The sequence below is a fragment of the Narcine bancroftii genome, chromosome 11 (genome assembly GCF_036971445.1).
Source record: "Narcine bancroftii isolate sNarBan1 chromosome 11, sNarBan1.hap1, whole genome shotgun sequence".
Lineage (NCBI taxonomy): Eukaryota > Metazoa > Chordata > Chondrichthyes > Torpediniformes > Narcinidae > Narcine > Narcine bancroftii.
The window spans coordinates 7,133,054-7,145,694 of NC_091479.1; the positions used below are offsets into that span (position 1 = coordinate 7,133,054).

The 12,641-nt window shown below is 48.0% G+C and overlaps 1 protein-coding gene across 1 annotated transcript in view; it reads left to right on the forward strand.

Moving 5' to 3' along the window:
• iqgap1 (IQ motif containing GTPase activating protein 1) overlaps nucleotides 1-9,264 on the forward strand; it is a 73,227-nt gene extending 63,963 nt beyond the window's left edge. The window contains 4 exon segments of the mRNA XM_069902412.1: nucleotides 4,134-4,300; nucleotides 5,289-5,411; nucleotides 6,659-6,767; nucleotides 7,546-9,264. Coding sequence (XP_069758513.1) covers nucleotides 4,134-4,300; nucleotides 5,289-5,411; nucleotides 6,659-6,767; nucleotides 7,546-7,659 — 513 coding nt within the window. The 3' untranslated portion in view covers nucleotides 7,660-9,264.
• The last annotated feature ends 3,377 nt before the right edge of the window (nucleotides 9,265-12,641 follow it).

Below are 12,641 nucleotides of genomic sequence, written 5' to 3' on the forward strand. Positions count from 1 at the left end.
CTTCTTCGTTAGGTGAGTATACATTGAGTAGATTCCAAAACTCCGAATATATCTGACATTTTATCATTACATATCTCTCTGCTGGATCTATTATTTCCTCTTCTATTTTAATTGGTACATTTTTACTGATTAATATAGCTACTCCTCTAGCTTTTGAATTATATGACGCTGCTGTTACATGTCCTACCCAATCTCTCTTTAATTTCTTGTGCTCCATTTCAGTTAAATGTGTTTCTTGCACGAATGCTATATCAATTTTTTCTTTTTTCAGTAAATTTAGCAGTTTCTTCCTTTTGATTTGGTTATGTATTCCGTTAATATTTAAAGTCATATAATTCAACGTAGCCATTTCATACTTTGTTTATCTTCCCTTTCCATTTCTCCATCATCACCTTTCCTTCTTATCCATTTCTGCTTTCTTGTTTTAAACATTTTATAAGACAACATTACTAAAATATCAAACATTTCCCTTATTCTCCTATCTAAAATTTCTTTAACCCCACTATCCCCTCCCCTTCCTGAGTTGGCCTTTATTCCTTGTCAGGCAACCACATCTCCCCTCTCCATTTGGATTTGCAAATTCACTCGCAAACGTCAACTGATTTTGCAGTGACCGTAACTCCTCCCCACCCAGCTCCCCCGAGAAAAGATTCCAATTTTCATATATAACAAAGGTCACTCTCTTAATTCCCTCCTTACTTCCTTTCTTTCCCTTATTAATTCTTATCTATACTCTATATATTTTCCTTTAAATACGGATACACTCATGTACACACATATATACATACACACACTCACATATATATATATATATATATATACCCATATACACACATATATATAGTTCGTGGTCATTTTTGCTCTCGTTACATGTCTTCATCTCTCTGTCTGTCTTGTAGTTCTGCAAATTTTCGTGCTTCCTCTGGATCCGGGAATAGTCTGTTTTGCTGCCCTGGAATAACTATTTTAAGTTCCGCTGGGTACTTTAACATAAATTTATATCCTTTTTTCCATAGGATCGCTTTTGCTGTATTAAACTCCTTTCTTTTTTTTTCTTTAAAAAATTTTTTATTTTTCACACCATAAATCACATTAGCCATGATATACACTGTTTCTTTTTCACACATATTCTCTTCTTCAGGAGTTCAAAACTTATGTCTAGATAGAAAAAATTTTTTTGACCTTTGTATTCCAGTGGCTTTTTGTCTTCTCTTATTTTCTTCATTGCTTTCTCCAATATATTTTCTCTCGTTGTATATCTTAGGAATTTTACTAAAATGGATCTTGGTTTTTGTTGTGGCTGTGTTAGGGGTTAATGTTCTATGTGCCCTTTCTATTTCTATTTCTTCCTGTAATTCTGGTCTTCCTAGGACCCTGGGGATCCAATCTTTTATAAATTCTCTCATATTCTTGCCTTCTTCATCTTCCTTCAGGCCCACTATCTTTATATTATTTCTTCTTTTATATTTTTCCATTATATCTATCTTCTGAGCTAACAGCTCTTCTGTCTCTTTAACTTTTTTATTAGATTCTTCTCATTTCTTTTTTAAGTCCTCTACTTCCATTTCTACGGCTGTTTCTCGTTCTTCCACCTTGTCCACTCTTTTTCCTATATCTGACATGACCATCTCTAATCTATTCATTTTTTCTTCTGCACTTTTAATTCTTCTTTTTATTTCACTAAATTTTTGTAATTGCCATTCTTTCACTGATTCCATATATTCTTTAAAAAAAAATATCCATTGTCTTGCCTTTCCCTTCTTCTTCCATTTCTCTATGTTCTTCTTCTTCTTCTTCTTCCTCTGGGTTGGTCATCTGTTGTTTCCTTGTTTTCTTTTTACTCTCTTCTTTCTTGTTCTCGTTGTTTTCTATGTTCTCTTCCTGTTGTTGTGTTGTAGCTGTCATTTTCAGCTGTGGAGATCGACTCCTCAGCTGGTCCCCCCTCCCGTCAGTGTTTTTTTGTCTTGCGCATCGCGCATGCGCGGTTGCGCACTTTTGCTTGGCTCCGCGAGCCATTTTTGTAGTCCCGAGCTCGGAACTTCCACTGACCTGAGGGAGCGGGTTTCTCTCTCCGCGGCGGGCCTCCTCGGACAGGTAAGGCCTTCACCTTCTTCTTCCGACGTTCTTTCTTCTTCTCTTCTTCCCGTTGCTTTCGACTTTTCTCTCTTCGCTGCCATTTTCTTCCCCCCTTTACTTTCACTTTGTTTTAATTTTTATGTTTGTGCCTTTGTGTTTTGTGTGTTTTTTTAAGACTTTTCCGGAGAGGGCTGGAGTTCCCTGACCGGCCACTACTCCATCACTTAACTCCCCCCCTCTTTGGACATTTTCCATCAATAATTTACTTACTACTGACGTCAGGCTCACTGGCCTATAATTTCCTGGGTTACTTTTGGAGCCTTTTATAAATAACAGAACAACATGAGCTACCCTCCAATCCTCTGGCACCACACCCGTGGTCAAGGACATTTTAAATATTTCTGCCAGAGCCCCTGCAATATCTATACTTGCCTCCCTTAAGGTCCAAGGGAATATCGTGTCAGGCCCTGGGGATTTGTCCATCCTTATTTGCTTTAAGACAGCAAGCACTTCCTCCTCTTTAATACATGTGTATACGTTCCATGACCTCACTGCCTGTTTTCCTGACTTCCAACGACTGTGCCTGTTTCCTCAGTAAATACTGATGCAAAAAAAACATTTAAGATCTCCCCCTCTCTTTTGGCTCCATACAAAGCCGACCGCTCTGATCTTCGCAGGGACCAATTTTGTCTCTTACTATCCTTCTGCTATTTAACCCTCAGGATTTTCCCTCACGTTGTTGCCAAAGGAACCTCATGTCTCTGTTTAGCCTTCCTGATTTCTTGTTTTTTTTCTTGCATTTTTTATACTCCTCAAGTGCATCATTTGCTCTTTGTTGCCTCTACCTGCTGTGCACCCCTTCTTAATCAAACATCCAATATTCCTTGAAATCCAAGGTTCCCTATGCCTGCTAACTTTGCCTTTAATCCTGACAGGAACAGACAAACTCTACCGTCTGAAAACCACCCATGAACACCTTCCACTGACCACACATTTATCCCAATCCACACATTCTGGATCCTTTCTCATTTCCTCAAAGTTGGCCTTTCTCAAATTTGGAATCTCAACCCGATAACTAAACCTATCTTTCTCTTCTCCATAATTAACTTGAAACTAATGGCATTATGATCTCTGGACCCAAAATGTTCCCCGAAACATACTTCTGTCACCTGTGCTCTCTCTTTCCTTAATAGGAGATCCAGTATTGAACTCTCTCCAGTTGGTACCTCAATATATTGATATAAAAAACTTTACTGAACACATTTGACAAGCTCCAAGCCACCCAGCCCTTTCATACTATGGGAATCCCAGTCAATATGTGGAAAGATAAAATCCCTGACGATCACAACCATGTTTCCTGCAACTGTCTGCTCTCTCTCTCTCTCTCTCTCTCTCTCTCTCTCTCTCTCTCTCTCTCTCTACGGATTTGATCCTCCAATTCTTGTTGACTATTGGACGGTCTATAATACAACCCCAAGAGTGTGGTCACACCTTTCCCGTTCCTCAGCTCCGCCCATATAGCCTCCGTGGACGAGCCCTCTGGTCTGTCCTGCCTGAGCACAGCTGTGATATTTTCCCTGATGAGCAACGCCACTCCTCCCCCTTTCATCTCACCGTTCTATCACATCTAAAGCAAGGGAAGCCTGGAACATTGAACTGCCAGTCCTGCCCCTCCTGCAACCAAGTTTCACCAATGGTCACAATGTCATAATTCCTTGTGCCAATATAAGCTCGTCTGCCTTTCCTACAACACTCCTCGCATTGAAGTAGATGCACCAGAGAATATTTCCACCACGAACAACCCTTTGATTTCTGACTTTACAAGTAGTCTTCACTCGCACTACCTGCTCTCCCCTTCTCACCTGGTACCCGGGCCCTTCTGTGATGTTCACCAAGGTTAAAATGGTTGCCGTTCTGTGCAGCTGAATTGTTGGGACAGTCTCCTTTGCTTCACATCCCGCTGAGGTCGGCCTCCGACCATCAAGGCTGGTCACGTATACCTCAGTGCCCGGAGATAAGCTAATGTCCCGTCCCTGTGTCCCCTTCCCGGCTGCTAGGATATCCGAAACCAGCGGCGATATCGGCAGAGACGGAAGGCAGAGCTAGTGCGGCTGCAGCAGACGTACAGTGGCCTGATCTCCAAGACGACCTTCTACGAGGAGCAGATTGATTATTACAACCAGTATATCAAGACCTGCATGGACAACCTGGCCAGCAAAGGAAAGTAGGTACCTGGTGCCCCGAGGAGAGGGGTCCTTGTCAGTGCTCGTACACAGCACCCCAAACTTCAGCAGGCAGGGAGGCCATTCTGCCCTTCCTCCTGCTGTCTGAGAGAGAGCTTGTTGTGAGTCACACTGACCTCACAGTGAAATCGGGCTGGCACTGGAACAAATTATTCCAGAGACAGGCATGAGCGGGAGGGGCTTCTTGACTTTCGTGCCACCCTCACCTTCCATCCTTGCCACAGGCCCCTCTCCTTCTCTGAGACCCCCTGCCCCTCAACTTCAGCCCTGGAGACATGCGCTCTCCCTTCCCGATCCATACCTTTCCTCCTTAAAGCTGACCTTTGATCTTTCACAAACTCCCCCACTAAAGGGAAACACCGATCGTCCTCCCACTGGTGGAACAGGTAAAGATTCCCTCTTCCTGCTGCCCTGTTCAATCCCCCGAAAATCCTGGTTAAACAAGCAATGAAATATATACTCGTGTCATCGTCAATCCTATGTAATCCCATCTGAGCTCCCCACGCCCCAACTGCAGAGCCTCGCTCTGGTCGCCCATCACCAAAGCATCCAATGCCCAGGCCACAGACTCTCACCTAGGCCCCGGCCGGCCACCCACCCACCCACCAGAGCTCCCAAAACCCCAGTTACCCGGAGCTCCACAGATCCTTGCTCCTACCAACTGTCCAAGCTCCCGGCACTCCAGATATGGACCCACCACCATCCGAACTCCCGACGCCTTGAATGACACAGGTACTTACCGCAGTTAAAAGGGTGACCTGTGTAAAAGTCGACCCCCCCCCCCGAAAAATTGACCCATAAAGCTCAACTATTACACAAGTATGTTTGATAGATGAAGGGTCCGGGATGTGAGTGCGGACAGAGGAGGTCACAAAGCTGCCATCCCTCCACGGGCTGTGAGTTCGGGCTCGGATGGGAGGGGAACCTTGAGCTCACTCACTGAGGCCATGATTGCCTGCTTCCTCCCAGGGTATCAAAGAAACCAGGCGACGTGAAAGGGAAGAAGAGCAAGCAGGTGTCGCAGAGGTACACTGCGGCCAGACTCCACGAGAAGGGGGTTCTGCTGGAGATCGAGGACCTCAACACCAACCAGTGAGTGTCAGGACCCAGGGTGGGTGGGGTGTGGGGAGGAAGCAGTGGTTTGGGATATTGGAAGGTGAGCATTTCTGTCCAAATCCTGGGGGAGAGGGGAGGAACGTTGGGGTCTGAGAGGTGACGGAGCAATGGCAACGTTGAGGGAAGATGCAGCAACGTTCAGGGAATGTTACTGGGACCAGAGGGGATGTGCTGAGATCGGCGGGAGATTCCAGGGAATCAAGTTCAAATTTATCATCATCTAATTGTACAAGTACAACTCTACGAAACAATGTTCTCCAGTCCTCGGTGCAAAACACATAGACGTACAACACACAAACAGACAGACAATACATATGCAGGACAAGTATTCATATATACAAATAAATAAATATTGTTTCATGAATAGGAGAGTCTCGGGTGGTCAGTGAGAGCAGTTCCTTTGGTCATTCAGCATCTCACTGCCTGTGGGAAGAAGCTGTTCCTCAGCCTGGTCGTGCTGGCTCTGATCCTCCTGGATCTCTTCCCCGACACGAGCAGTCAAAAGCTGCTGTGTGCGGAGTGGAAGGGGTCCTCAGTGATTTTGCACGCTGTCTTCAGACAACAATCCCGGTCGATCATACTCATGGGGGGGAGGGAGACCCTAGTGATCCTCTCTACCACTCTATAGTCCTGTGGATTGATCCCCAATCCATTTCTCTGCAGTAACTGTACCGCACTGTGAATCACATGGCCAGGATGCTCTCAATAGAGCTCCTGTTGAAGGATGACATGATGGTGGCCGGTAGTCTTGCCCACTTCAGTCTTCTCAGTCACCAGAGAGTGGGGAATGTGGTGAGACCAGTACACTATTGGAAGCAGAGGAAATGTGCTGAGATTAGAGTCCAGGGAATGTTACTGCAGTGAAGGGAATGTGATGAGACTGGTGGCAGATCAACCCATGTGGGGCTGTGATCAAAATGATTTGGTTGGGCAGGCAGTGATGTGATCGTTCTCCTTGAGAGCTGGGGCACAGGGACCGGATGCCTCACCACTCACGGCAGCATCGGGAAGGGTGAGGATTATCTGAGAACCCCTCCCCTTGCCCCCCCCTGAGGGTCAGACCATCAATGTTTTGGTTCAGGAACTCCCATCCCAATAGGACTGGGATGAGAAATTTTCAATCCAACCTGACCTCATGACCAGCTCTTGCTGTCAGAGCACTTGCTCACCATTGGATCCAACTCCCCGAGACCTTCTCTCAAAACATTTCTCTTCTGTTACAGGTTTAAAAATGTTATTTTCGACATCTGTCCCACAGAGGAGGTGGGCGACTTTGAAGTGAAGGCCAAGTTTATGGGTGTTCAAATGGACTCCTTCATGCTCCATTATCAGGTAACAACCTGTCCCAGATCCCCACTCCCACTCTTGATCTAGTTCAAATTCTCCATATTCCTGTGGCCATATTCCCCTTTTCTCTCCACTCTCCTCCAGCCCATTACCCCCCCCCCCACCCTTCGGAATCTTTTGGGCTATTCCAGTTCGACCTGATTCCATTGGCTGTCTCTTTAGCTTCCTGGGCCCAGAGCTCCGGAATTCTCTCCCAAACCTTCCCCACCCTTCAGGTTCCCCCCTTCAAATCTCCCCGGAAAAATCCGCTGTTTGAGTGGCATCTGTGGGAGGAAAGGAATGGGGAATGTTGTGAGCCAAAGACCCTTTGTCTCGATTCGTTGATGCTACTTGACTGAGTGAGTACGTCCAGGAGATGATGTGGAGCTTCAGATTCTAGTCCCGTGGTCTCCAGTGGGACTCCAGTGCGCCCCGCAGTCTCCAGTGTGATCCTGCGGTCTCCGGTGTGATCTCTCTCATTCTCCAGTGTGACCCCCACATATTCCAGTGCGACCCCTGCTCTGATCTCCCCCTGGTGCCAACATTTGGTTCAAGGGGAGATGCCTCCACCAGGAAGGAAACTGATAAATGGAATCAGTCTTCACTCCATTCCTTCCTATCCTGACAGTACAATCTCGGCTAGGCACCGGTTCACGGCCAGTAACTTGCCCGAGCTGCCTGGGGCAGGGTGGGCCATTCAGCTGTCTGGCCCAGTGGAGGGAGCCATTGCTCCATTGAAGCCACACCTCCTCACCAGCTGCTCTCTCTTCCTCCGACCGCTCAGGATCTCCTCCAGCTCCAGTACGAAGGTGTCGCTGTCATGAAGCTGTTCGACAAAGCCAAGGTGAACGTCAATCTGCTGATCTTCTTGCTCAACAAGAAGTTTTATGGGAAGTAGGAGGGACTCCTCAGCCTCGGAGACAAGCTGCTACCTGTGTTTCACTGTACGGATCAGAAAGGGGTGCTGACATCGACCGTATCACCCACGTGGAGGAGAGCAGGATCACCAGAGTGCAATTATATATTTCCTATTATGTAGCCAGAACATTTATAGAGGGTATCTTTTGCATTAATAGTTGATTTTGTACTGCTTAAGAGGCGTAAATATTTAAAAAAACAACCTCCTCTTATTTTTATATCAAATATATTTGCTATATTGCCATTTCTATACGGAACGGCCCTCCCCCCCCCCTCCCACAGCAGAGCTGCGGAATCGTGCGATCAGCGCCTTTTGTCCCCTTGCTTCGGGAAGTGTTGGGTGATGAGTCCATCCTGTGAAGACAAAAGCTCAGAATGATTATTCCTGGGACAGTGGGCCTCACGCACATGGATAGCACAACGCAGGCTTCACCCAAGCACGTCTCATTCCAGTCCCCGTGTGTTCAATACTTTGCCTTGAGCAGCCCAGACAACCCTTCCCAAGGTAGGAGCACAGGAGAAGAATGTTGTCTGGGGACTGCATCAGGGACGCAGACCCCACCATTCTAGCAGACGCTTACTCCCCAACTCGATGGCTGAACATTTCGCTGGGAGTTGTGGTAAATCTCACGGTCCCCTGCATTACAGCCTGCGGTTTTCTCTTTCCTCTTGTCAACCTTTCCGTCACAAGGGACTTTTTCTGATGATCTCTCACTATCCCCAACACCTTCAGCCCTTCCTCATTCCTTCCCCAACAACAGGTCACCAGCCTCCTCCCAGTCACAGCCTGAGCTGGCAGACATCAGCTGTTAATTCTGCTTTGAGATCTTCCTAGATCTTGGGTGTTCCATGCCATTTACCACTCTATCTCTGAAATGTAGTCCTGATCTAAGTTGGGAATCTCATGGAACAGTGGGTAGTTATCCTTGGAATTTTACCTCCTCCGACGTGAATCCCTGATTCCTTCCATCAGGACTGTTGTTTATAAAAAATTTTTAAAATTTAGACATACAGCACAGTGACAGGCCATTTTGGCCCACAAATCTGGGCCGCCCAATTTACACCCCATTAACCTCCACCCCCAGTACGTTTTGAACAGTGGGAGGAAACCGGAACCCCCGGGGAAAACCCACACAGACTTGGGGAGAATGTACAAACTCCTTACAGACAGCATGGGATTTGAACCCTGGACCATTCCCGATCGCTGGTGCCTGTAAAGGCATTGCCCTAACCGCTATGCCAACGTTGCTCCCATTTCCAAAGGGTGGGTGAGGGTGAAGTTGTCCCAGGACTCCCACTGCCTGGTGGAGTCCGCGTTCCCAACCACTCGATGGAAGAACTGACTGGGTTGTGTGGACTGGTTCATCGATGGTCTGCAGACAATGAGGCAGCTCTAAGAAATTCAAGCAGCCTGACACACAAGGAGCAGCATTGCCACTGAGCACACGCCTGTTACACAGGGACAATGCAGAAAAAGTTATTGCAGGCTAAATTATTGATCCAACTGTTAATGATACTCTTACATGAAATTGTATTTGCAGGAATATTTGTTAATTTTAAGGAAAATAAATCTTGTTTCCATCTCTGTGTCTGGTCTGAAGGTGTGGAAGATTCACAAGGTCTTTTCATGCAGATCTTTTTCAGTTTCCTCTCTCATTCTGGGATCCTGCCGTGCTGAAAAGTCCCATCACTTTTCCAGGGGTCTCAACACAGGTTGAGTCGGTGGTGAAGAAGGCGAACGTAATGTTGGCATTCATTTCGAGAGGGATATCATACAAGAGCAGGGATGTAATGTTGAGACTCTTATGAAGCACTTTTGAGACCTCACTTGGAGGTCTGTGTCCAGTTTTGGGCGCCGTATTGGAGAAAACGCCGTGCTGGCGTTGGAGAGAGTTCAGAGAAGATTTACTAGAACGATAACAGGAATGAAAGGGTTAGTATTTGAGGAACAATTGTCGGCTTTTGGACTGTATTTGATGGAGGACAGAAGGATGAGGGGGACCTCACAGAGACATTTTGAAAGCTGAAAGGCCTGGACAGAGTAGATGCGGCAAAGATGTTTCCCATGCTAGGAGAGTCCAGGACAAGAGGGCACAACTTCAGGATGAAAGGGCGTCAATTTAAAACAGTGGTGCGGAATAATTTCTTTCATCAGAGGGTTGTGAGTCTGTGGAACTTGTTGCCACAGGCAGCTGTGCAAGTGAGGTCGTTGGGTGTATTTCAGGCAGAGATTGACCAGTATTTGATTAGTCAGGGCTTCAAGGGTTACAGGGAGAAAGCCGGGGAGTGGGAGGATGGATCAGCTCATGATTAGAATGGTGGGCCTACTTCTGTTCCTGTATCTTGTGAACACTTTGCCCCCTCTGTCCAACCTTGGTCAGACCCAGAGTGAAACACTCTCGTGACTGTCCTGCCACACATTCCCAAGGCTCAAGTTAGACCCAGAGTGAAACTCCCTCAATACAGTCCTGTGACATATTCAAAACAGGATGAATATTAGATATGGAGTGATGCAGAGCCATAACATACACCCAGAGCATGGATGAGACACAGGGAAAACTCCCTCTTCATTGTCCCATCACACACTCCCAAGATGGACAGTGATGGCGGCAGTTGGAATTCTTGCTGTCGGTATGACCTTCACAATTCCACACAGTCGAAAACAAGAGTTTTCTTGAGAATGAAGAAGCTGGCCCAAGGACAAAGGGACCAGAAGTTTCTCGAGGTGAGTCTCAAGTTCGTCTATCTACTGTACATACTCGTGTAGTAGTTGAGCCTGTGTAAAAGTTGCTTTCACCCTCCCACCCCACCTATTTTTGGCCCCAGCTGCCTGCCCATTTGTACTCCCAATGCCCTCGACTGAACCCTCGCCTCGGCCGCCTACCCGCTAAAGCTCCAGATGCCCCGAACACGGACTCACCACTCTGTCCCACCTATCCAAGCTCCCAGCACCCTGAACCCAGGCTTACCACCAGGTCCCGGCCTGAAGCCTTGAATGACACAGGTACTTACCGTGGCCAAAAGTAGTATTCGTGTAAAGGTTGACCCACCCCCAATTTGACCTGAAAATTTGGTCCCCAAAACTCGACTGTAACATGAGTGTATACTGTATCATCCGATTGTTCAAGTCCAACCCAACAAAACAGTATTTTCCAGTCCTCGAGGCAAAACACGCACATCTGGACAAACATTATAAATACACAGTAAATCAGAATTATAGGGAAATAAATAGTCGAGTCTCGGGTGGTCATTGTGAACGGTTCCTTTGGTCATTCAGCATCTCACTGCCTGTGGGAAGAAGCTGTTCCTCAGCCTGGTGGTACTGGCTCTGATCCTCCTGGATCTCTTCCCCGACGGGAGCAGCTGAAAGATGCTGTGTGCAGGGTGGAAGGGGTCCTCAGTGATTTCGCGCACCTCATGGAGCCACTCCAAGCACCTGGGGGGGGGGGGGGGCACTCCAGGCACCTCGGGTGGGCAGCTCCAGCACCTCCTTGTCAATTTTTGTGAGTTTTGGCCCCAAAAAAAATTAACACTGCACCCTTGGTTTTAATAACTGGGTGAACATTCATACAAGAGAACTCCAAAAAAGCATTTGCAAGCTGTGCTCAGTGACTGTGAACTGCAGCAAAGATAATCTGCTGAAAAAAAACTATTCATTGAGTAAAAGAAAAACTCGTCAAAAAAGGTAATTACACATTTTGTTTGTTTACTTGGAGAGATACATGTATACAACTTTATACTAAGATGTGCTAAGGTCCATTTGGTCCATTAACACATACACTTTTTAAACACACAGTTTGATTGCTTTCCATTAGACCACTGAGATATAAAATCTATCGTAAACTTTATTTATATCACGAAGATTCTGCAGACCTTGGCTGTGATCCTGGGGCCAGCAGCTCCTCTCCTCCATCAGATTCCTGAATGAGCAATGCCTCGCTTTGTCTATTTCTTGCAGTATTTTTTATTTATTTTGTAAGGTGCTTTATAGAGGCTCCGATGGCTCAGTGGTGAGAGCAGTGGTCTTGTCAACCAGGGTTCGCAAGTTCCTACCTTCCTGGGCTCTTCCTGAGGGGTTCTGGACAAAGTGGGATGGTGCGAGTTTCCTGATAAGAAACTCTGATGCTGAGTCAGTTTGTGGTGGAGTTGGCAGGAACCGTGTTTTGGGCCGGCTGTGAGCAATGCCAGTAAGCACAGGGCTGCTCTTGAGACCGGGCGGAGCTGGGTTTGAGGACGCGGGGAGGGAGGAAATCGCACTAAGACTGCGCGGAGCCGGGTTTGAGGACGTGGGGAGGGAGGAAGTCGCACAGAGAGTGCGCGGAGCCGGGTTTGGGGACGCGGGCAGGGAGGGAGGGAGATAGGGAGGGGGTCGGTCGCACTGAGACCACGCGAAGCCGGGTTTGGGGACGTGGGGACGGAATCGCACTGAGACCGCATGGAGCTGGGTTTGGGGACGCAGGGAGGGAGTTGCACTGAGACCGCGTGGAGCCAGATTTGGGGACACGGGGAGGGAGGGAGTTGCACTGAGACCGCGTGGAGCCAGGTCTGGGGAGGGAGTCGCACTGAGACCGCGCGGAGCCAGATCTGGGGTCGCAGGGAGGGAGTCGCACTGAGACCGCGCGGAGCCGGGTCTGGGGACGCGGGCAGGGAGTTGCACTGGGACCGCGCGGAGCCGGGTTTGGGGATGCGGACAGGGAGGGAGGGAGTCGCACTGAGACCCCGTGGAGCCGGGTTTAGGGACACGGGGAGGGAGGGAGGGAGGGAGGGAGGGAGGGAGTTGCACTGAGAACGCGCGGAGCCGGGTTTGGGGATGCGGACAGGGAGGGAGGGAGTCGCATTGAGACCATGCGGAGCCGGGTCTGGGGATGCGGGGAGGGAGGGAGTCACACTGAGACCGCGCAGAGCCAGGTTTGGGGACGCGGGGTGGGAGTCGCTCCGAGACTGCGCGGAGCCAGATTTGGG